This window comes from Drosophila albomicans, chromosome 3 (genome assembly GCF_009650485.2).
Source record: "Drosophila albomicans strain 15112-1751.03 chromosome 3, ASM965048v2, whole genome shotgun sequence".
In the NCBI taxonomy this organism is placed as follows: Eukaryota; Metazoa; Arthropoda; class Insecta; order Diptera; family Drosophilidae; genus Drosophila; species Drosophila albomicans.
Genome location: NC_047629.2, coordinates 6000015 through 6026076, shown reverse-complemented (window position 1 = coordinate 6026076; position 26062 = coordinate 6000015). Strand labels below are relative to the sequence as shown.

The 26062-nt window shown below is 38.2% G+C and overlaps 1 protein-coding gene across 1 annotated transcript in view; it reads right to left on the bottom strand.

Moving 5' to 3' along the window:
• LOC117567442 (zinc finger CCCH domain-containing protein 13) overlaps nt 1-24779 on the bottom strand; it is a 33957-nt gene extending 9178 nt beyond the window's left edge. Inside the window, exons 1-2 of the mRNA XM_034247450.2 lie at nt 24047-24779; nt 9799-10123 (exon numbers count right to left, since the gene is read on the bottom strand). Of these exons, the coding sequence (XP_034103341.1) occupies nt 9799-9928 (130 nt within the window). The 5' untranslated portion in view covers nt 9929-10123; nt 24047-24779. The remainder of the gene's footprint in view (nt 1-9798; nt 10124-24046) is intronic.
• Nucleotides 24780-26062: the final 1283 nt, after the last annotated feature.

Sequence of the window (26062 nt, the reverse complement as noted above, 5' to 3'; positions counted from 1 at the left end):
TTATTTATTACACTTCTCACATCATTTATCACACTTGAATGATACATTTTCTAAAGAAGTTGTAAATTTTTTAAATTTAATATGTCTCTTACTTGCACTTCTATTCTTTTTTTATTAAATATCAAAAGTTTTATACGTGAGCAAATTTTCAATTTCGTACATGAAAAATCGTTTATTTGTAAGATGGTTTTTAATTAAGTCAATTATAACAATAATGTTACAAATCGGATACAGATTGATTGCAAGTTATTCAGAAGTAAGTAAAATTATAAATAATAGTTATATTTTTCGATTCATCTGACAACCTTTTTAAATAAGATATTCAGCTGCGATTTTACTAAACCATTCAGAAATTTTACTACTTAGCTGCCATGTTTACAGCTCACTTTTGCGATCGACCTGTAATTATTCACTTTGTTTCTACTTTACTGATAGAATCATTAGCTGATTTTATAGCTGCCATTTGTCTGTTGAGCTGAGCATTTAATACAACAAATTTCGATAAAAAATCTCTTTAAAATCATTGTAACTGTTTATAAAGCGCTTAACAAGAGCAAACACACCATCGAAGCACTGATTATCCGGTTACCTGTTTTACCCCTGCGAACTGCGAACTACGAACAGAGATTGCAGCTTGGCAAAATGATGATATGCGATCAACTATCAAGCTAAATGTGTCAAGGTAAAATGTGGCTATGCACCACACACACAACACACACTGGCATATCGTATGCGTGTGTATGTGGTTTGATGGGTTGCCGCGGCTGTCAGTCAACATGCGAGGTTGTGGTTACCTCGAGGAGCATCGCATGCCCATCACATTGTGATGTTGTTGCTGTTTGTGTTGCTGTTGCACTGTGCTTAGCTTAAGGTGGTGGCTGCTTTTAGGCAACAGGAAAACATAAATTGCAACTAAGCGACAGTTGTTGCCGCCTGTGCCACGCGGCTGCCAGTGAAACCGAAGTCAATGTCAAGTAACAGTAAATGCTCTTGCCTTGCCGCATTCCCAGCGATCTCTTAACAATGATCTCTGCCTTCGTCTTCTACCCGGACTGACTCTGACTCTGACTTCGCTTCGACTCTGCTCTGTGCTCTGGTTTCTACGAGTGCAGCTATGATTGATTGCGAATCGCTTGTTGAGAGCCCAAAAGCAAGAGTAACAACAACAACCACAACAATAACAACACCACGCAAAAGGCGCTGAAAGGCATTCATTAATTTAATCATCGATCCACTTAATGAATTCGTACCATGGCCAACGGGCTCTATGATTTGTATGCCCATGCCGAATGACTTCGAACGCTTCCCCATTGACTTCCAATGAGCATAAAGTGCCTTCGGGACTCACTCTCTCTCTCTCCCTCTCTCTGTCTCTCGGTTGAGCTAAGTGCAACAACAACCACAATTTCTTTTCGGCGTACTTGCGATAACACTGATCTAATCTGATCTGAACCAATTTTTCAGCCTGCTCCAAAAAAAGTTTACAAACTGCTCTCGTTCGCAGCCCATTGGCAGCTTCTCCCTGCACTAGATTTTGTTTAACAGGTATTTCGTGAAAGGAATTTTTATATACTCACTAAACTTGCTCGAGAGTAATTAAATGCGTTTAGGATTGTTTATTAAACTATTGTCACAATTAGTATAGCACATTACTCGAAAAGTCGTGTGACTGAGTAACAAAAACACTTTTAATGCATCCAAATGCGATTTAATTCATCACACGACATGTTAAGTGATGCGTTACTATTGTATTGTATTCAAAATTGATTTTGAGTACGTCAACAATTTTGCCAAATAATTATCTTATTAAAGTGTGATTATAGACAGATCTAATAACCATAATTATGAAAATAAAAATATATTATAAACAGCTGCTCTAGTAGCCAGGAAAGTTAAGTTGAGTACCTGGTTTACAGCCGTATTATGTGTTACTCATTCTCACAATTTACTGGAATACAAAGTGAATCATGTGTAGCTGGGTGTGGGTGTAAAATTGTTGACTAAAGCTTTGAAAGAAAAAACGAGTAATAAAATATGTTAACTTCATATAAAACCATTTGCATTTTCTATAGTTCTCCAATGAAAGTCGGAAAGTCTCAGAAAAGTAAAACTACATTTCGAAGAATTAACGTATTAGCAAGAATTCTGCCAATGTTCTTTGAGTGTTGCACGCAATTTTAATCTCTTGATATAATAAGTACTATTAACCCTGCCGATTTCCTGATATCAACTTTCTCTGGCAAGTCACGGTAGATTATCAGTTCAGACTAGCCAAAAATTCGCATGTGGATGCCACATTAAGAGCAACCGCAAGGCCAAAATGTTCCATATCAATAGCGCCCACAACCTGTCAAGTCTATTAGGGCTGTCCCCCAGCATCCCCGTATTCCCCCTTCTCTGCCTTGTCCACCCGCATTCTGTGGCCACTACTGGTCTAAGTTCAAGCGAGCAGCACTAATGAACTGACTGGGGGCCAAAATCGACATTGCAAAAGAGACGCGAAAGGCAAATGGGCAGTGGCATGCCAGTGCCAAAGATCTTGAGGCTCATGGTCGTTCCGCTGCGACTGCGACTGCGACTCCGATTGTGACTGCGACTGCGACTGCGGCATGCCACAACAGAGTGCGGCGCGCCTTTCGGGCATTTCAATTAACCTGCGCACTTTCGATTTCATTGGGCCGAGCCTAGGCCTCTGAATCTAAGTATGGGACACGGGAGGGAGCAGGGGTATGAAGGCAATGAAGGCATGGACCTGAACCTGGACCTGGGCATGGCAGAGGCTTTGAGGTTTTTAGTTTTATCTAGGCGGGGACCTCGAGCAGCAATTCCGATGCTAAACGACCGCGCACTCATTCCAGAATTGAAATAATTGAATGCCCTCGTGCTCTTATCGTTGAGAAGGTTCTAAAGGGGTTCCCAGGGTGCCAGGCTGCCAGGCTGCTTTGGCCAGCCTCCTAATCACATCAAAAGCGATGCCGCAGCGCGACGCGTCCTTGAAGCTGGCAAATGCCAGGCAGCTAGGCAGCTGGGCAACCAAGCAGCCAAGGGTCTCTCTCTATCTCTCTCTCTCTCGAATGTGACAAGTATGTAAATAAGCCAGTTGTATTGACATGTTCGATCCTTCACTCTGCGCCGCTGGATTTGCCTTAAAATCGTGCTACTCGCTGGCTCCAATTAAAATAGCTGCTATGCACTTGAGTTGTCGTTCGGGTGGTTGATTGTTGTTGTTGTTGTTGTTGTTGGTGTCGATGCTTAAGCTGATCTCGAATGACTTTCAAAACAAATACAAATAGAAACTTTCGCTAAAGAATGGACGCGGTTCATTCGCGCTAGTCGAGGCTTTAACGAAAGACTTAAGCGACAAACTTGTTTCGCACAGCAGCTGTCAACATCACATTAAGTGAGAGCAAACAGCAACAGCAACAACGAAGGAGACAACGAGAGAAACGGAACACACAAAAGACACACAGTCTTTTAGACGGTGCCAGTGCCGAGTGCCAAAAGTTCGCTAAAAATAATCTCAGACTCATTTCAATACACATTTTCGATAAACAAATGACGCAATCTTTGCAATTCAATGCGAGAATCTGAACTGGACTCCGGAGTTGTGCTTGAGCAAAGCAGCAGAGGGAGCTGATTCGATTCGAGTTGCTTGACTTTATTGAATTGATTGAGCTTGAGCTGATCGACAACTCCATTTGCTGCCAGCATTATATGTACGTACGTACAGCTCTTGTTGTTATTAAACACACTTCAAAAACACACACATTTAATAACTGGCGACCGCGACAACAACACCCAATGCCAACCAGGCAAAGAACCTGACTGAGGCACATACTTGGCCAACAACGACGCAAAACACCGCAGCGGCCAGTTAACAGCCATGCGGAAGGGGTCGACGGGCAAGAGAGAAACCAAGCTGAAGCTGAGCTGCTGCTGCTGCCTACGCCAATGTCACAAAAGCAAAATAGTGCGAAATGGTGGGCAGGCGATGCCAAAAATGAGACTTACTTATTAATTAAGTTTCTTTTGGCCGGGCTGACAGTTTTTCTTGCCGTTGTTGCTGTTGTTGTTGTTTTTGTTGGCGCAATGAAGCACTATAAAACAGAATATGCAAATTATAAAATTATGAACAAATAAAAAAAACATAAATGGCATTTTAATGGTGGCGATGGCGTGCGCGGGCAGCCCCAGAGATCATCGTCGTCGTCGTTGAATTAGTTGTCGTTCCCTCCCCTTTTGCTTTGCCCTGCCACTTGCGTCACTGTCGCCACAACAACAACAACAATCAGGTTTGACAAATTCGAGCAAAGCAATTCCATGTGAAAATTGCGTAGTAGGAGGAACTCAAACAAAGCCATCATCAGCAAGTAAGCACATTAACTTAACTGCAGAGTAGTCGACTCTGCAAGTACCATGCATTTATTTTCAACTATTTATATTTAGCTGAATTTATATTGAAGAATTGCTATTAGCAGCGAACTATTTGTTTAATACTTTCAATAAAATTACTTATATTACTTTTAAGTAAGTATTTGGATATAATTCACTTTTCTTCATTCATTTATTTTAATAACAATATGTGATGTGTTTTTGTAATAGCAAGTAGTTATGAAAATCATTCAACAAAATGAAATATTACTCTTTGCATTTAAAAATTTTGAAGAATACTCAAGTTTTCCCCTTTGTATACCCGCTATAAGGAAAGTAGAAAGGTGTTATAACTTTGTGCCCTTAGAAATATTCTTAATCATTGTCAACAGCCAAATGATATAGCTATGTCCGTCTGAACATCATACAATAATAACTACAGTATTTATGATTTCAAAAATTTCAATTAGAAAAAATTTTAGAAGTTATTTAAAGAATCATAATTCTGTATGGGAAAAAATCGGGTCTTAGTAATAAAATATCGATATACCAAATACAACGTTCGGTATCTTTTAGAGTTTTATTGGCATGGAATATTTTTAGAATATGGTTTTATTGGAAATGGTAGCGAGCACTCTTGTTCGTAGCTTTCTTATTTGTTGATTGTGCATTCACAATTATTATTTATTCATAAACATAATACAATTACAACCATCGCAATCATTACCTAAATATAATCAAAAAATATATTAAGCACAAAGCTAAGTAAAATTAGGATATTTTAGGTTTAACGCTGATAATAGATTCTGTAAACATATTTAGATATTTAAATTTGGATGTTGAAAATATATTGACATACCACATAAACTATTGAAAATATATTTATGTTAATAAACAATGTTATTCAATCAAAGTTATGTATACACTAAAATGTTGATTAATAATTCCGCTAATTTGCTGAACTGACACAGCACGTGACTTAATTAATTTTCGTATGACACGGCATACCCTCATTTTGGGTTTAGGCCATTTGGGTACAGGGTATGGCCGGCCACTTAAAAAGCTAATCAAATTCAAAGCTGGCCACAAATTAAAAATCACAGCAAGCGAACGGTGCAAAAATTGCACGAGTCGGAAACGGCGAGGCAATTTCATAATGATGCTTACGCTCGTTGTATATTTTGTTGCTTTTGCTGCCACACAATTAAGTTAATTAATTAAAATATATAAGAGCTCATTAAAATACGTATTATGCATTGAAGATACAGTTCAAACACAGTAGCAAACAGAGCAAACAGTTGCGCTCATCATTTTCTTACGCCGCAGTCTTCAGAGTGCAAATTGCATATATACAATATGTTTACGTGTACATTACGCAATCACAGATGGCAATTGTCGGCTGTCAGTGTAACTGTAAAGAGTCACATTAGCTAGGCAAACTCTCTTGAACTCTCGTCTGAGATACACATTCTCTTTGCTCATACATAAATTATGTGAATTATGTCATCAAGACCCAGAATAGGAATAAACTCGTCAGCGACAGCGACAGCTGTGCGTCAATTAATGTCTGTAGATTGCAATTAAATAAAGTACAGTGAATACTCTCTAGCAACGAAGCATCACAACTACGCTGAAAAGACTTTTCGCTGTCGATTAACTACTGTGCAAAGTGCAAACAGGCAGCTAGCAATCTCATATTGCTCTCTTCTCTGTCTACACTTGTCCGCCTTCCAATTTGCAAATGCATCACAAAGACGATCGCTGCATCAGAGACGAAGCCGAGAACAACAACAACAGTAGCTGGCAGCTGAGAAGCTTTTTGCAGCTGATTTTTATTACAGCGCAACTCGTTTTAGCCAAATTTGTCGCTTCGCAAGGTTGCCCCTCGAGCCAAACAAAGCACATTGAGTTGAACGCATATTTCATACTCATACTCACACTCACACTCACACTCGCACTCATATTCACTCTCACACTCAGTCGGACCATCAAGCGAAGCTCGTTCATAAAGGCTAAAAAATTAGCTGAAATTAGACGTTGTGTACTCAACGATGGATCCGCAGGCGCAACAATTTCTTTGTAAAAACACACACACACTCACACAACATGTTAGTATGTGCATATTACGAGTATAGCAACATATGTTGGAGTGGCGCATCTTGAACCAAAATTAAATCATCATTTTAGCAGAGTGTTCTCACATAATTGCCTCAATTTGCATGTGAACAACGAAGTCATTTAAAGCACTATTATGATGCATACTTATAAAATTATACATACACATGATCGTTAAACTTTTTAAATGATGGCGCCTTGGCCGTTTTAAGATAGGACTTGAAGACATTATAGTTATTTTAAAGAAATAAATCAAATTTAAATACCTCATCAAACACAACTAGAGCTATTTCACAGTCTATTTAATTTAATGAAAGATTCGCGTATTTCAAAAAACAAATATAATACGATGTCTGTCTCAAAATTGTAGACTTTGATCGAGTGTTGGAAATTGGCACCAATGGAAATGGTAACCCGTAAAGAATTCCTGCATAATTAAACTTTTTTAGAGTTGAGCGTCGAAAAGTAAACAACGTGCGATATTTTTAAGAGCAAAGCTTTTCTGAAATTTTTGCGAATATTTTAGCAATGCTAATGATATTTAAATAGAAGGGTTAATCAAGAACAAATAAACATAATTCTTGCTATTGAGTAGACAGCGTGATATTTTTCATTTAGAGCTCTACTCGTTAAGCTCGTCAGTTAGTATTTTAAAGTTGACAAAAAGTGGCAACTAGATTTTGAGCAACAGTTAATTAACGTTATATACGACAACAACAAAAAATTGAGAACTTGAAGCCATATGTGCATGCAGCTTAAATCAATTTGAGCAGCTGAATCGCAAAGGAAATTCAAGTCGTCCAAAACAAAAGACTGAGGCAACGAACGTGGCATGCCAATTACTAAGCACGCCAGGCATATGCTCATATGCCTGGGTCGGAGCAAGGGGGTAGGGGAAGGGGAAGAGCACGAGCTACAGCAGTCCAGCGTGCACAGACGCATCTATTAAAGGCAGCTAAATAATTTACATTTGTGCCGCTTTTGTCATAATCAATTTTTAATTTCTTCATTTCAGACAGTCGCCATAAATTCCATTCCGGCTTTGGTATAAATCGCATTGCCCTGCAATTAAATGTGGCCGCTGTGACTAGCGATTGTTTCCCTTTTTGTTGCCGTTGTTGTTGCTGTAGTTGTTGTAGTTGTTGTGGCTTATGCTGTCGCTCCTGCCAGACATAATCATAACAATAATAATGTAGTCGACTCTGGAGACAAACAGACAGCAGCAGCCTCGGTCCCAGACTCAGAGTCAGCAGCAGCAGCAGCTCCAGCTTGGTCAGCACACACATTTAATGCGAGTGCCACTGATGAGTTTTTGCCTCTGCCTTCAGCTCCCACCTCCCTTCTATCTCGCTCTCTCTCTCTCTCTCCCCTAGCGACTCCATCGACTGATGTGCAAAGTGATACTTTAGTTTTTAACAGCCAGACGCGGCAACAGATTGTTTGGCCGTGTTGTCTCTACTTTAGAGCTTGTAATGCCTTATAAAATATATCTACTTATTTAAAATAGTTATATGTGACTGCGTATGCGTGTCTTAGTGTGTGTGTGTGTGTGTGTGTGTGCTCTGAAGCTCTCAAGGTAAACTACATTTTATTGTTGAGGCGGCATTGTTACGAGCATTGCTTTTGTCATTCGTTCTGGCTTACTCGCCCACTTCTCACTCGCTCTGTTTACACTTCTAGAGAATATTATATATAAAAACACACAAAACTACGTATCAACACTCTCTTGCACATGTGTGCGGAATTGCAAATCGACAGTTCTCTTGATTGTATTCAATATATCAAAACAGACACTCGTCAAAGCAGTGCCAAATATTATGCAATTGCTGTATGCTCAGAGAGCAACAAGTGAGAAAGTAACAATCGAGTGTGCTCGACTTTGAGTTACTTGTAGTAACTAAAGAAAATACTTGATATGTTAATCGAGCACACTCTAATCTAACTTTCTCACTCAAATCCATTTCATTTTATATAGACTTACATATACAAATATATATCAAATATATGATGGAGGGTTAATAAACCAATAATCAGATTCATATAAATATGTATGTAATAAAAGCAAATGTCGCAATTAATTTAGTTTTTAAGAATGCAATTGAGGCAATATCGTGCAAGCCGTTATACGTTATTATAATTAAAAGTAGAGAAATAAAGAGGTTCTTGCAAATATTTCACTACCAAAATTGATAAGTCCCAGTTGGCCTGTACAGTTTTGTTTTCTTCTCTTCACAAATATACCCTGCAAATATTTAGTTGTCTAATAAAGTGTTCAATCAGTTAATTAATAGTAAAAAAAATGAAATATTTGTAATTATTGTAAGCTTTACTAATGCTAAGGAATATTTATCAAGCCTGAGCAGGCTTAAAAAGCCATTTCAATGTACAAGTATTTCAAAGTCGAGCACATTCGACTGCTGCTTTCCTACTTGTTCTCTCTGTGCAGCCAAATGACATTTGCTGTGTGCTGTTCGCATTGCTGTTGCTTTGCAGTTGTCCCCGGGGCAACACGACCATTTTGGAAACGACACGAAGGTGATTCGCTTGCCAAGATGCCTGACCATCTTAGAACCCAGCACAATCGCTTGTGACTGCGACTGCCCAGTTAATTAGCTAGTTGAATTATGTAGTCATTCAGCTGATCATGTGTTGGGTCAGCGTGGGTTGTTAGCGACATTGATCGACCAAAATTAGCGTACGTACATACATATATACATTCTATACTCGTACTACATTTTATCTGTGATGCGCACTTTTATGGCAGAGACAAGGGTATTTATTCTTGGCTAGTCTAAAGCTGGCTCTTCTCTTTAAAAGTTAATGCAGATTCGCATTTGTTTATTCTTCCAGTTATTCACACAATAAAAATATAACAATAAAACAAAGTTCAACAAATGTTATCTGACACAAATAAATCATGTTTAAAGCTCATAATAAATTTATGGAAGTGGTCAAAAAATGCAAAATATAAAATTTTCAATTTTGTCTAGTAACAACAGTCTCAATTGTTTTTTAATATACTGAAACACTTTCAAACGTTGTATACTCTAAAAAATATAGAAAACAATACGAAAGCAGAAAAGTTACCATTTTAATGATATTAAATGCAAAGTGTTAAGCTACTATATAGAACTTCAATTAGTCACTCATTTAAGTGTCATTCCAGAAAGTCTAGGAAACAGTTTTCGAGTTATTGAGGTTAGCTTTCGAATATGAGATGAGCATGTGAGTTGATGTGAGCATGTTTATGCGTGTTTGTTTGCGTGTGTTGTGGTTATTTTGAGGTTATGTTCTTTAGCACAACACACTGACCTATGCGCTTCACATGAACATCTCGATTGAAGCTGACACGTGGTCCGCCATTAGCTGTCGCTGTCCCTGTTCCTGGCCCTGTTCCTGACCCTGGCAAGTGCATTTGTTGTGGTAACAGTTTGGCAGGCATCGCGGCGGTTGTGGTTGATGTGTTGTTGTTGTTGTTGCTAGTTTGCTGGGATCTCTGATGTTGGGGATCGCTTATTGCTTATTGTCACTTGGCTGGGGAAAATGATTAAGCTGCAGTTCCTGGCATTTTTGACGGTTGAATAAACCTATGGTAAACACTTAATATTTTTTTTGTTTTCTTGTCAAATGGGTCGAACTGCAATTCGAAATAAAAAAGACAAGTCTCAAAGTCAAATCACGTGTAATTTGCAATTTTGTGTTTTTTTATTTGGTTGTTTTTTTTTGTGTTTTGTATTATTTATTATTTATTGTTTATTGTGTTTTTTGTTGCTTAAGTCGCTTGTTAGACTTTTCACCTCATTAGTCGCGACCTCGTTAAGTTTTTGGTTAAAAATTTATTGGGTTAACTAAGTTAAGTAAATCATCTGTTGCTTTGTACTTGATATTTATTAATGGGCACTTCACATGCCAGCGAAAGTGTTATTAAAATTAAATCAAAGTTTTTTATTTTTGCTCCAAATATAGCGGAGGCCATCCGTCATAGTTAAAGATACAGGTACAGATATGTTGGATGTGTTTCCCCCCTCTGCGAACAAAAGAGTTTTGTATGCTGCGCGTAATTCGAATTGCCGACAACGCAATAAACCATAAGAAATAAGAAATTAGAAAAGAAAGACAACGACAGCGCAATAGAAACAACACCAACAACAATAGGCGGCAGTGAAAAGAATAATTGCCAATTAATAAAAAGCCAATGACTCTGTATCTGAATCCCAATCCGAATCTGAATCTGAATCTCAATCTGTAAGCAAAGTTGGTTGACAGGGGGACAGCAAGAGGGGCGGGGCAGCTTGAAGTGGGCAGAGCGAATCAAGTTTGTTTTGCGTTATGCTCGTTAACCTGAGCAACAGAAATAAAGTAACAACATCGTAGACAACATGAGGGTGTTTGTCTGCATACGCGATTTAATTCGCCTTTTGCCATTGTCACATGCGAACGAATTCGAATTGGCCATGTGAGTGTCGTGAGTGTTTTGTGAGTGAGTGGAGCGAATACCAATGCAAAGCGGATGTGGCGAGAACTAACTTCACATCAACTATGCTACGCCAGACTCTGCCACGTCCACCTCCCCCTCATCCACCCCCTCAAACGACAGTTGGGTGTGTCCTGCAGCACAAAAACAAAAAAGAAAACGAAGACGAAGACGAAAAAATATGTTGATTGTGATTAAGCAAACGCGATAATGCAAGTATTCATATTTGAATACGAGTACTTGCAACACAAACAATGCATGCTGCCTCGAGGACATGCCGCACACACACACACACACACACAAGTAAACACAAGTGCGCTAAGCAGGCGCAGCCAATGAGTATCCACTTAAGTCTCGGTTGTGCCCCACTGCTGCTGCAGACACGCACCCACCCAAAACTCGAACTGCAGGAGCGCACTGTAATGTCTAGAAAATGCATGCCCATTATGGCACCTGGACAACGACGAGCGTCTCGTTGCGGACCCACAGCTCAGAGCTCACAGCTTGCCCCACTGCCCCTTACTGGCTTACTTACCACAGACAGGACAGCTTTTCACTCTAACAAGCACACAGGGAAAAGGAGGGGACACACTGAGAGATAGAGAGAGAGAGAGAGAGAGCGCAATAGAGAACGCACACAGCAAGAGGCAATTGTCCGACTAGACATCAATGGCGACGGCGTCTCAGTTCAGATAGGAGAACGTAGGGTGGCAGGGGAACGTAGGGTGGGAGAGGGGGCAAGAAAGCGCTGCAAGCTGCCAATAAAAATCCTTTACCATATAATTTGAGTGCGGATGCGTGCGCTCGCCCCAGCGACTGACGTTGATGGGAAGCTGACTAGTCAGCATTGGACACCGCAAGAACCCAAAGAGAACTCCAAGTTCCTTCAGATGCCGCTGTCGCTGTTGCTCTGTTGCTCTGTTACCTTGCCAGTTCGCTGTTGTTGCTGTTGTTGCTGTTTGCTGTCGATGTCGATGCCGATTGCAGCGCGTTGATTGCGCCATGAACGTGATTTGTTTGTAAACACGCATTATTAAGGTGTAATAAACATAAAATTTGTAGCGCTTCGTAGCTGCCCGCGCAGTGTAGACAACTCTACGCACACAACCACAACATTTCTACAGTGAGAGAGGGAAATACTCACACACACACACATGTGTGCAATTAAAGAACTTTGGCAAATGCAATTTGGCATCTAATTTCAGTGGCATTTGCCAAATGGCAATTGTATAGTGTGTGGCTAATTTATGCGAAATTATTTTAAATTATACAAATTGGCCACATCTTGAAGAACGGCTGAGTTATCACTCAACAAGCAACAAGGTAAAATTCCAAGTGTGCTCAGCTATGAAATACCTGCTAGCCGCTGATTTTTATGGTGAAAATATGGAATATTAATTGATTTTTAAAGAAACACAACACGAAACAAAAGTTTTTTAACAAAATAAATGAAACATTTTTAAAATTCAAAACTCAAAAACTTTAATACATCGACATTTTCACTATTTCTTTAAAAATTCTAATAAATTTTTTCATTTTAATGTTTGCTTTCATTCATTTATATAATTTACTAAAAATATTGGTTTTCACTTTGTAATAAGTTACACTACTTAATAAAATCATTTCTCTTCTTACTTTTTAGAGGTAGAAAAATCCATTTTAGAGTGTTCTCGCACTTATTGTAATGTAAACTGTCTTTCGAATTGTTAATGTTAATGTTGGTATTCCAGCCTGCCACAATTTGAATATTTTGGAGACGCTCAATCCCATATTGTTAAATATTTCGTATACATGACTATATAAATATTGCTAAACTTTAATAAACTATTGGTATACCAAATATGTGGCAAACGAAGATATCAAACATTTTAAACATTTAAATATTTAAGTTTTACCTCAAAACAGTTCGTTCACAATAAGATAAAATAAGCCATAAACAAAATTCGAAAACTAAACTCGCCTTGCGTGCAAATTTCAAAAATATCGCACGCCAATTTGCGAACTCTACACCTTATATCTTGGTGTTTTAACTCGCGGACAGACAGTCAGACAGACAGACAGACGGACGGATGGACGGACAAGCAGTCATGGCAATATCGAATCGTCTGTTGATGCTGAGCAAGAATATATTATAAGTTAATGGTGAATAACCACTTCTACGTAAATTATATATAAATATGGGAGACAACGGACACAAAGTGAGGTGTTTTTGAGCAGCCAGTAGTGTGCTTATAATTATATTTTCTTAAAGCGTAGCTTATTACTGCGAGATACATATATATAAGAGTCTCATTTTGTTGTCCGTTGTTGTTTCGTTAAAACGTAGCTCTTAAAAGTCTCTCGCAAAGAACAATAATGATTCTGAACTTGAACTTTAACACTGCGAATGGGAGGCAAACAGAGAGAGAGAGAGAAAGAAGACAATCAAGAAGCATAATGATAGCAACAGCCCAGCCCAGGTATAGAGTGTCCTCTCTCTACACACTTCACTTCTCCACTTGATCAGTCGAACTCCAACTCCAACTTCAACTCCGACAACCTCCTCCCTCTATCAGCCGTGTCAAGTGAAACCAAAAGTGCGGCAACATCATCGCTGCCCAAACAAACAACGCGTTCGCCCACTTTGCGTGTGTTCTCAGCGCCAGCAGCGTTGACCTCTTGGTTCAGGTTCAGCAGCAATAGCAGAGAAAAAGAGAGAGAGAGAGAGGGGGGATTACGAATCAACAGCAGAAATTGAGTCGGTCTAAGTCAAGTCGCGAGTCGCGAGTCGCAAGCAGAACGCAGCCTTTGGCTTGAAGTGAAAATGAAGGTGTAGTCCAATTTGTAAGTATGGACAAGCCCCAAGCGCACAGCAGCCAGCGCCGTCGAAGTCATCGCCACCGCCGCCACCACCGCCATCGACATCGACATCGACATTGGCTTCGAGTTGGAGTTGGAGTTGGACATTGCCGCCGACGACGACGACGACGACGCGACGTCAAAGTTATGCAAAGCTTGCGCTGGACTCTCAAGAGTCTACTCCCGCTGGACAAACAACGTTCGCTTTTGTCTCGAGCGCATTTTTCCATGCGTGCCGCCTTTTGCTTTGTTGGTGGCGCTCTGCAGCTCTGAAGCTGTGGCTGCTACGTCCATTTGCAGACTTGGCAAATACTTAATTGCATTTCGATATCTATGCTCAGGCATCTGTGAGTAGATGCCGCACTGGGGCTCAATACCTCAGTAGACATAGACAGGCACTTGGACACGCCGACAGCCATCGAAGCATCGAAGCCATCGGAGCCATGGAGCGCACTCGACCTGCGATCATTGTGAGTGTATGAGTGTGTGTGTGTGTCTATGTGTGTGTGTGTGTGTGGACTGTTCCGCCGAGAGAGTCCACCACATCCTCGTCCACACATTTTCGATTTTTACAACTAAATTCCCCTGATTCATGAGCTTTACTAAAGAAATTAGTAATTGCTACTCCCATTTGGAGCCATATTGCATATCTCTGTGTGCGCATCTCTGGGCCAGCGACAACGATGACACAGCGACTTTGTTTCCCCTCTCTTGCTATCTCTTTCTCTCTTATATACATCTCTCTCTATCTGTCTGCTAGTTTTCTACTCTGTTCTAATGCTATGCACATCCGTTTCAGCGCCCACTCCTAACACTTTGTTTCAATGCCATCGCATTATACCCTGTACTTACTGTAGATAACATTGTCGATCACCATCTTATAGACAGACCCACCTACTTTAACGTAAGCAAGTTTAGTAAGTTTCTGAAATTTTGTGGTGTTATTCTGAATAAATTTATCTATCGATTTGGGAAAAAGAATTTGTTCTAATTTCATTCTTAAAGAGTTTATCTATCAATTTGGAAAAAAAATATTGTTTAACTCATCGCTTACATATACCACACCGAAGTTGCCATTTTAGTCCTGTTTGATCAACGACATATAGTACACAGTACTTAACATATTTGCTTTAATTTCAGCTTACCATTATGTTCTATATCACAGTTATGTATCCATAGATTCTTAAATGTTCAGGTTGTCCTTTAATATTCGGATAATATTCTTACTTAAAACAAAAATCGATAACTTTTTGTTCTGTCATTTGAATATTTGCTATTTTGGATAAATTTGATCTGAATCTGTTTTGATTTGAAATTCTTTTTTATTAAAACTATAATTTCCTTGTAAATAATTCTTAACAAAATTTACTCATTATCGATGAGACTTAGCTTAGTTTTTGGTGATACTTATTTATTTATGTGAACTATATCTATTTTTAAAACTGAATACTAATTGCCCATATCTTATTTGAAAATCAATCTCTAAACACCAGATTGACATTTAAAAGTTAAGAACAGTACATTTTTGTATGAGTTCTTTCGATTATATTTAAGATTATTATTTCTTCTCAACAAAAACACTCCTACAAATTCCAAGCATTCACAATTAATGAAGCTAAACCTTGTAATATACTTGATTCGGTTACTACAGGGTATTATCAAGCCGTACTACCTTCACTGTCTCATTTGAGTTCATCTCGCATCCGTTCGCATATTGTTTGTCATCGTTTTGTTTGCTTCTGGCCTGCCTGACTGCCTGACTGCCTGCTTGCCTTCTTGCTTGCCTGTTGATGGACGGCCGTCAATCTTGCCATCAGTCGCAGTGGCCCCAACCTCAGAGAGATCTCCAACTGTTCGGCCGCCTCCCGCCTTTCGTCTCCCGCTTGCCACCCCCACCGGTTGTTGTCCCCCCCTGTCTGGCCCCCTTGATCGCATTGTGCTTAAGCACGCTGTCATTTTCACGCTTTGTTAGCTAACTAAACTGTATCTTGAAGTCCGGCGTCTAGGAAGCGTCACGTTTTTGTTTTTTTCTTTCATCGTTTTTTTTTTGTTCCTCTCTTTCATTATTTATGACTACATATTTAGTTTATTATGTATGTTAGAAGGTTAATCTCTGCGGCATTACATTGCATCTTTAGCGCCTTGCCTTTGTGGCAATTTCTTTACCTTCGCTTCATACTTGGACGAAGCTTGAAGATTGAAGCTTGAAGCTGAACACTTCTCGCCACCTGCATAGAAACCGTGAACAGTGCAGCACTTGTGTTATTTCTTTATTTGTGCAGTCATTAAATAAATAAAAATGCCAACATCTTTTTATGTTGTACATCTAAATGATGCAGTAAAGTCGATAGTAATAACAAAAGAAATAAGTATTTATGAAAACATAAAATATTCGACAAATTTAACCAAATAAAAATATGTCATAAAATCTAAAGAGGTGAAATATAATACTAAATTACAATTCCTCAAATGTAGAGTTACTAGTTACTCAGATTGAAAAGATATTTTAACAATTTCAACAATTATATTCTGCGCAAACTGACTCAAAAACAACTGTTATGCATTTCGTATTCCTTCAAGCACAATAATCAAATTTGTTGAAACTCGGACAACTAAACACAATTATCATATAATATTGCTAATTGTGGTTTCGGACGCTGTTGGCAAACTTCAACTTTTTAGCCCACGCTGTTAAAAATAACTTTCTTTTCGCACCTTTAGACAGTGTTAGGCATTGTCCATCAGACAAAATACCAAAGCTATCGAATAATAATACTAAATTAACCTTATGCTATAAAGATTCTAAAAGACTGCATTGTTCTGTGCCATATTAAGCATATGAAGAATGAATTTATATTGTTTCGAAGCGAATAAGATCTCGATAAATTGCGATTATGTAGCCTCTTTCTTTCAAATGCTTGCCAATCTGTAAAAGTATGTTGATGAGAAATGTAAATCAATTTTTTTTTGCTTAATGGGTAATGGGATGATTAATGTGAGTCTCGACTTGATCTGCTCGCAGCGGGCAGTTTGGACTACACAAATTTCACTTTTTCGAATTCATAATACAATAATTAACCCAGAGAGTATAGCATCTAAGTGTGCGTGTGTGTGTGTGTGTGTGTGTGAGTGTTGTCTACCGCTGTGCCATTTTTCCATGTCACAGTTGCCGGCTGTGCGACTTTTAACCTGCGCGGAAATCAATTAGTTACCATATCAAAAATGTATACACACACATGCAATTTAAATTTGCCAAAAAGCAGCAACAAAAAACAAGAAAAGAAAATAAAAAGCGATCGATCATCGAGCGGTAAAGTTGAAGCTCGAAGTGAAAAAAAGCGAATGCTGAGTTGTGGCCCTTGATTGTCGGTTCAGTGAATTTCGAAAACGTATTTTTATTTATCAATTAAATGAATCGAAAATTGTGCGCAATTACTGGGCAAATATGAGCTAAGTTTGTTGCCTAAGTCATTTAGCTAGCCAGCCTCGATAGTGTTTTCTTCGGTTGTTTTGTTTGCTGCACGAAAGCAGGTTTCGATTTCGGTTACGGTTGCATCTTCCACAGGCTGTCAACATTTCCGGCACGGCTGAAGCTGAAGCTGACGCTGACGAAGGTGGCAAAGGTCAGCAGCGAAAACGAATCGGCACTTGGCACTCATGCAACGTGCAACGTGCAACTTACAACGTGCAGCAAGCAACAAAGCGGCTAACAGCCAACAGCTAACAGCATGTAGCATGCAACGGCAGCATTCAGCATTCAGCATGCTGCAGCATTCAATGGGAAAAAGGGCGCCAAGCATGCGATGCCATGCGATTGCCTCCTTCTTTGGGTCTCTGGTACAAGTCATAATCAACGTTGCATGCCCCATCTTCCGCCTTGCATAAGCCACACCGATTCGAGAGTTTCACTTTTTTACCATTTCTGTCGCTGCCGGGTAATTAATGCCAATGGGCTAGTAGCGGTAGCAGAGATCGTATTACGACTAAACTTTAATTTATGCAAATTATTGCACAAATCTCAACTCATCTCAGACCAATTATTGATAGCTTCATGTCATTCGATTTGATGTGTGTTGTGTTTGATTGATAGAAAGGGAATACTGTTGGGGCATCTTCATCTTCGTGTGAATGATTGGAGCTCATCTATATGCAATTCGAGCAGTTTCATCAAACCTCAACTCGTAAAATATTGACGATATCCCAATCTAATTCAAGCATCCCACTCACTTTTCTTAACTTTGATTGATTCAATGACAAAGCTAATAAAACATCTATTTAAAGTGCGTCTTTTGGTGGAGTCTATTCAATATTTGTTTTCATTGAATCCACATAAAATAGATTGCAAACAAATTTGTCAATCTACTATGGTAAGTGTGTTGAAAGTAGAGCAAAGCTAATAAATATTGCTCGTCTATTAAGCTTTGCGGTTTTATACATTTTACACAAGTTGTAATAACTTGAAGATTATTATGAAAGTATATATATTATAATTTATACAAATTTTCAATTAATTTTTGTTTAATTAAAAATCCATTCTAAATGTGCGTGATAGACTAATGAATCGCAGCCTTGATAGGTTTTAGTAATTCGCTTGGAAAAATCGGAACTAAATAGAAATGCAAAGCTAATAACGTCAAGAATATGTTTGAAAGGAAGGGTTCATTGATATGCAGTTCAAACATTTACCTCAAGTGTTATTGACCGCAAAGTTTTTGAATCTCAATTCGGGTTCGAACTTGGAAATGGAATTTGAATTCAAAGCAGGCTTACGCATCGTGTTTGCCATATGGCGAATGGCTTATGCCGATGGCGGATAGCGGATGGCAGATCGAGGGTATTGGGTGACTCAGTTTCGACATTATTTTTATTGCTTTCATTGTTGGGCACATTGGGCAATCGGCGGCCCAATTGCCTCCCCATTATGAAAGCGTTACAAATTTCCCTTTTGACTCCACCTTGCCGGATTGCAATTTGGCGAAGCTGACAAATCGACTTGATAAGAGCTCGGTCATTGCAACAATGTGAACTGCCATCAACTGTTTGGCATCATCATCACCATCATCATCGTTAGCCATAACTGGCTTCAGATTGCAGTCAATGTCGCCACAAAAACCTGATGATTACGTGTCTGCTGTCCAATGACATCACGATAGCCCACACTTTTTTTTTGTGAGCTGTGTGTCTCGATCGATACACGACACATAAATAAATATCAATTTGTAGGCCAGCAAAACAGGGAACTGAGAACAGAGAATGGAGAAATTTGTACGGTTGGAATGAAACTTGTATCCAGACGCTGTTCTTGGAAATTCATAATTGGCTTGAGATGAAAGCTAAGCAGTTTTCAGCACACTAAAAACTATCAGCCAATACATCAATTTAATGACTTCATTGAAAGCATTTTCGGTTAACATGATGCACGCCCCGAAAAATATTCATTAGGGTTCGAACGAAAATCAGAGATTGCCTCGTTGAAGTTAAATAAGAATGAGCTTGATTTTGCCAAAAACATCCTCCGAAGAAAGATTTACCGATAACTTGAAAATATTATGCTTCCGACTTAAAACAAAGCAACTAAACTTATTCCTCAAAAAAAATTATAAATTTTGTTTCCTTGTTATTAATTTTTATTTTATAAAAAGAACAGTTAGTTAACGATATAATTTTGTATAAAGCTTTAACAGTTTTGAAACAAGTAAGAAATCTAGAGTCGAGAGTGCTCGACTGTGAGAAACCCTCTGCTCATTTTCAATAAAACCAAAACAAACGATATTATTCTTAAAATATACCGAATTAATATACAAAATATACCGATGGATATTATTGGTTTATCTATATACTATTACAATTTGAATATACCACAGAGTATAAAATACAATAATATACCAAAATCTATATTTTGTATATCAATATTATTATTACAATTCAAATATACCATCGAGTACAGAATATGATATATATAAAATATTATTATATACAATAAAATACAATAATATATAGTACCAAAATCTATATTTTGTATATCGCTAATACTATTAACATTTAAATATACCATAGAGTATAGAATATACAATAACATACAATAATATACCAATATTCATATTTGGTATATCGATATTACTATTACAATTTGAATATACCATAGAGAACAGAATATATCATATTATTCTATATAATAGAATACAATAATATACCAAAATCTACATTTGGTATATCGATATTCCAATTTGAATATACCACTGAGTAAAATACAATAATATACCAAAATCTATATTTTCTATATCGATAATATTACCATTTAAATATGTTGCCAAATGGAGGATTGTATTCTCCTTTCTGTTTTCTTGTGATATAAAACAAGTTCACTTTTCCAAATTTGTTTTCATATTATTCCAATGAAGTGTTCTAATTAATATATAATGTTATTGCAAAGTATGAATTTCTGCAAGCAGCTACTGTAATTTTTACCCAGCCTAATAAATCTGAGCTGAACGTTCCCAGGGCGTCAGATTGCAGTCAAATTCTGCAGCTGGCAATGCTAACGGCAACACTTGACACTTGATACACCTACAAAAAAAATAAATACAAAAACAAAAAGCCAGAGGGAGGCCAGGTGAACTCGGTCCATTATGAATATGATTCGCAAGCCTAATTGAGCTTTTATCGACTTGTCGAGTATTCACTTCCGCACATGCTTTGTAAAGTGTCAAATGCTGTTTACCGTTCAATTGACCGATCTCTCGACTTCCGCTCGTCAAAGCTCTCAATGCCAATCGATTGTACGAATATAATATACGAATGTATGTGTGAGTGTGGCCTATTTGACTTCGAATCAAATGCGACCGAGTTAACCAATTTGTTAAGTTGCCCCTTCCACGGCACAGCTAACGTGCTTAAGTCAACAATAAGTCAACAAGTCAAGTCGTTGGCTTTCAGGCCGACCGAATATATTCACACATTCACAGGCAAACACTCACACTCACCGCGGCGATTACGCCATTTGGTGGTAGACTCTTTCGAATTTTGATTTTTGAATTTTTGTTTGTCGGATCTGAGGTTGAGGTTCGGAGTTTGGAGTTTTGTTGGCTGCTGCCCCGTGGGGCAATTAAAGGTGCACGATGCGAAAGTGAATGTTGTTGCCAGAGACTAGACTTGCCGCCTCCCCCCGCTGTTCGATTAGGTAAGGTCAACTCACGCATTCATTAACAGCTTTATTCATTTTTGACAAATAACAAAAAGACACTAAAAGCCAGTCAACTATGCCAATTTATTTAGCTGCTAAACAAATGTTTTTACAATTCGCAATTACAAACAAAACAAAAAATTTAACAAATAAATGTGTGTTTATAGTTCGAGCGAAGAACACAAAAGTTTATCGGCAACTATTATGAGTAAGTTCCGAGTACACACACAGAAAGGTGCTAAATGCCCATCGGGGCATTTGTCTGAGTCAAAAGTTGCTTGTTTTCATCGTCATCGTCATCATCATTGTTGCCACAATGGTGCATGCATTAAAACAAATCATCCTTGACGCATGCACACCAAAAACGGCAGCCTGCCTAAATGATCAAAAAAACCTAAAAAAAGGAATAAAAAGCGAAACCGGCCGTAGGACTGCATACAAGGCAAGGCTGTTCACCATTTTTGGCAACATCAACAAAATGTTGCTTCGACTTTTTTTTGAGAATTTTCAATTTGCTGTCTCGGTCTTTGCACAGGTTCCTTTAAAAATTGTCGATTATTTCCAGACTGTTGTCGACATTGCCAAAAAGTCGCAACTTTCGAAAGTTTTTTTAATGAGCAACAAAATTGTGTCTGTGTGTGTGTGTGCGTCGAGTTAATTTGCCGCATCGTTTGAAGACAGCAACAACAGGAACAGGCTTCTGCTGGCTGCCTCAAAATCCAGACTTCCAAAACAAAGACCTGCTGCTGTGGACCAAAAAAAAAACAAGGTGTTTAGCCGAACGAAAACACCTACACAGTCGCAAACACATACAAATTTATGTATATATATATAGCATACATACATACATACAGACTCACCTTACATGCAGTTCAGGGACACAACGAAATGGCCTTATGACGTCATTTGGCATTGACAATGAACTGAAGCTGCGTCTGTAATTGTTGCTGTTGTTGCTCTTGTTTGGGGCAAGAATATATAAATATAACCATAAGATGCAATATGGCATGATGCTCAATGCAATGAAGTGAGTTTTATATTCATAATTGGAATTTGCATTTCTTTTAAATTCTTGTTTCCCTTGTTGATGATGTTATTATAAAATATAAAATCATTGTGTGACTTCAAATGTCTGGTTAAATCAATTGAATTCGCGTATTTCTTTAAAATGAAACTTCTGCTTCCGTTTCGTGTCTCAATAAATAAAAAATATATACAAGTTCCATTCTGCTTGAGTTCATTCTCTGCTCCTACCGTTTCCAGAGCAGAAACGGACGAGATATATGCATCGAGTGCGAAGGATATAAGCTCGCCAAGGACAAAATGTCGCCCACCACAACCAACGTGACCTGAGCATATTGCACCGAAGGCTGTTGGAGGAACTTTATCACCGATCGACGCCAGCCAATTAATTGGGCATCCTTTCGGTTCTTCTCAGACTTTACAGCGTTCATTTCAATTATCTTCGGAGCAAATAATTTTGAATATTTACAAGTTTAAGCAAGACGCACACAAATCTCTAGAATGCTTGATGAAGTATAATCGAATATTTAACTGCTTTGTTTTTGAAAGTTCTGAAGTCAAATCGAAATTAGCTTTGCATATATGTAATTTTAATTTCCAATTTAGCGAAAATACATAAATTAAAATTCCCAATCAAAATAAACACCAAATTTATGACACATTCTTTTTGTTGGCAACGCAAATTGCGCGAATTCTAAATTTTTCAATCACATTTGCAATGCAAATTTGGAAGCCAAGAACTAAAATCAATTCGATACGTCGAAGCTGGATTAAATTACATACTCTTAAAGAGGGCGTCCTATTTGTGTGGCCAAAAAGGGGCCATGTAATAAATTAATTTATTTACTTATATATTTTTATTTTCATAGTTTTAAACTTATGTTCAATTCAAACTAATTTTGTAAGTTTAAAAAGAGTATTAAATCTTCGGTGACCAGCAGCAACTATATTTTTCTGACAGCTTTCGAGAACAGCTCATTTTACGAAATGTTGCACCTTGATAAACCTTAATGAAATCACGCCCAATTCTGTCTTCTGATTTCCAAAAAATTTGCTGTAAACTTTCACTAAAAGCTCTTCGACTAAATTGCATTGTAAGACCTTCAGAATTCTATTTCCGTTTGGGGGTCCCAATACACAATAGACAGACACAATAACAAAAAATATGGGGGGGCATAAATATCTCATCTCAGCTCAGTTCAGTTCAGATCAGCATTTCTATGCGAATCATCATCATTATCATTATCAGCGAACAGAGGTAGAGAAGCTTTTTTATTAACATTATAATTGGTTATTAATTTGCATCGAAATTCAAAGCACTCGCCGATTGTTGAGCACGGAAACTCGTAACTCTCCGGCAAGGCCCATAGAAGTCGCGTCTATGAGTATTTTTTCGGTTTTTTGTTGTATTTTATTAATGGCAAACGAGATGAAGCGAAAGAAAGCAAAGAAAGTAGTTAATATAATATATTGACCAACTTTAACCCAACGAAATTACTTCAATTAACAGCCAAAAGAGTTGGCCAAAAGGGGTTACAGATCAATTTAAGCTATTAATCAGTTTTCGACTCGAGTTAGAATTCTATATATTGTGTAGTCTAAAAAAATGACTCACAAATGTGTGAGTCTACTTTCAGTAATGCGTTGGTAGAGTCGCTCCACCTACACGTTAACATCTGTATAAGATCTACATAAGTGTGTGTGAGTGTTTCTGTGTAATTGGAGCAGTTCTAATGTTATTCTTGGGCCAGCTCGAGATTAAAGATATTCTTGCTAAGAGTTGAATTATTCAAAGCATCGCAAAAATAAACCTCAATACATACGCATAAATAGGATTCGATATCTATGTGAATATTTAGTATATTTAATTTCGGTTTTAATGGTTTTACAACGTTGGGGTTATAGAGGAGAGTGAAAGCATTATCGAGTCAAAAGTTTTGCTAGCAAAAGCTCTACACTTCTACCACTAATATTTACAATTTGAACAAGTTTTGTTGTTTTTTGTTTTTTGTTTTTTCTTTTGTCTGAATCGGGGAACTCACCTCATAAGCTTGCAATTTGCGCAGTTCTAATTACAATACTCGTCGAATTGTTGTTGTTATTGTTGTTACACTTGTTTGCAGTTGACGCTCTGCGACTGCACATCAATTTTCAATTAGTCACACATACATATACAAAATACACACATTCCGATATATAGTATATAGAATGCGAGCAGTCGTTGTTAAATGTTTTTAATTTATTCTTTTGTTGTAATAACGTAAATACGTAAAATTACCAAAATATTTAAAAAATCGTTTGCACAATTTAAGCAACAATTTATCACGATTTGTGCGTTTTTTTTTATTTTTGTGTTGTACGTATTTTAATATCTCACTTTTTGCACTGCGCACAAAGTCGTTGGTTTTTTGTGTTATTCTATTTTTATTTGAATTTTGTGTGGGTTGAGTGCAGTTGAATGGACGTTACGATGATCGAGGGAGCTGCGCGGAGTTGTGTGGGAAAAATACCGATCGAAGTTAGAAGAAGAGATTGAGAGAATGCGAAACAGAAGTTGCAATGCGCTTGTTTTGCTATTTCCTAATTACGGAAAGAGGGTGTGGGGGCGTTTTTTTGCAGCTGACCAGTTCGTTCGATTATTTATCGTTGTCAATTTGAATAGCAAATACAATCGACGCACACATACACACATACGCTCGGGGACGCAAACGAGTTAACACGGCGCAGTAAGTTCAACCAGGTGAACACCGTCACGTCTAAAAGCCGACTGAAGCAACGAATCAACTCAATGAAGGCACGATCTGTCGCAAATTGCGAGCACAGTTCGTGTGAGCGTCAAAGCTCGTCTTGTCGCAGGTGAGAGCTTTTTTGAGCTAAGTAACGAAGCAACGACAGGTAGCCGGCATTTCTTGCTCTCCCTCTCTCTTTGATAGAGAGCTCAGAGAGAGATAGAGAGTGCGTGTTTATGTGTGTGTGCAAGTTTGTAGTCAGAGTCTTTTGCTTTGAATTAAATCAAGTCAAAGATGTTGGCAGTCATATTGTGTTGCTAGAAGTTGTTCAGTTGTTTTGGTTGTTGTTGTTTTTGTTGACGTCGCCGATGTAAACAAGTGAAACCAGCTCGCCCAAACATTCTTCGGATTGTTGACTAGTTGTAGTATCTTCTCTTCGATATTTTGAGAGCAGTTGCCGCATTCAATGAAAATATGGAAATCTTCAGCCAGGCCACTTGACTCGCTCAACACCAGTTGCAGGTTCTTTTTGTAACTCAACACAAAAAAAAACACCCAGACAACAACGACACACCTCAGCTCATCAATCACGATCTTTTTCTCCAAGCTTACAATCGTTGTCAAGGTTCGCCATCAGAAGTCACCACACTAATTAATTCATCTCTTAGATACGCGCTCTAATCTCATGCCAAATGGAAATGTTCTGGCAAGTGTCATCCACATAAATTTTGAAAATATACCTACATACAGATAGAGAGATAAATAAAGTCTTTGAATATATAGGCAGTTGAGCAGGTAGTAAAAGCCAAATCAAAAGCCGAAATCAAATAATTCACGCAAATATTTCCACACACTTCAATTTGAATATCACAGTAATTAATCAACAAAAATCTCAGAAATAAGCAAAATATACAAACACACAAATAAATCATCAATCGTCATCGTCTTCAGCGAACGAACGGTCAAGAAACTATAAAGCACCAAGTTGCCCACGTCCCACGTCCACTCAAACTGTGCAGACGTCCCTCCTGCCGCTCTCTCTCCTACAAGGAGCCCATTTAACGTTTAATAAAGTTGTCAACGCACGAATCTGTCGTGAGAAGCATTCGCTTTCATATCTTTTTTCGCAGCCAACGCAACACCATCGAAAAGTTGACAGAATCAAGTACTCGGCTCAACTCGTGTTTCGCATTTCTCCTTAAGTGTGCACTCGTACAATAATAATATCACAGCGGTTTGCTGTGTGATTGAGAACTTTGGCAATCCCTAGAGCTTTTCACTGTTAATCATGCATAATGAAAGCTTTCCAACGAAGCCTGTCAAGTGCAG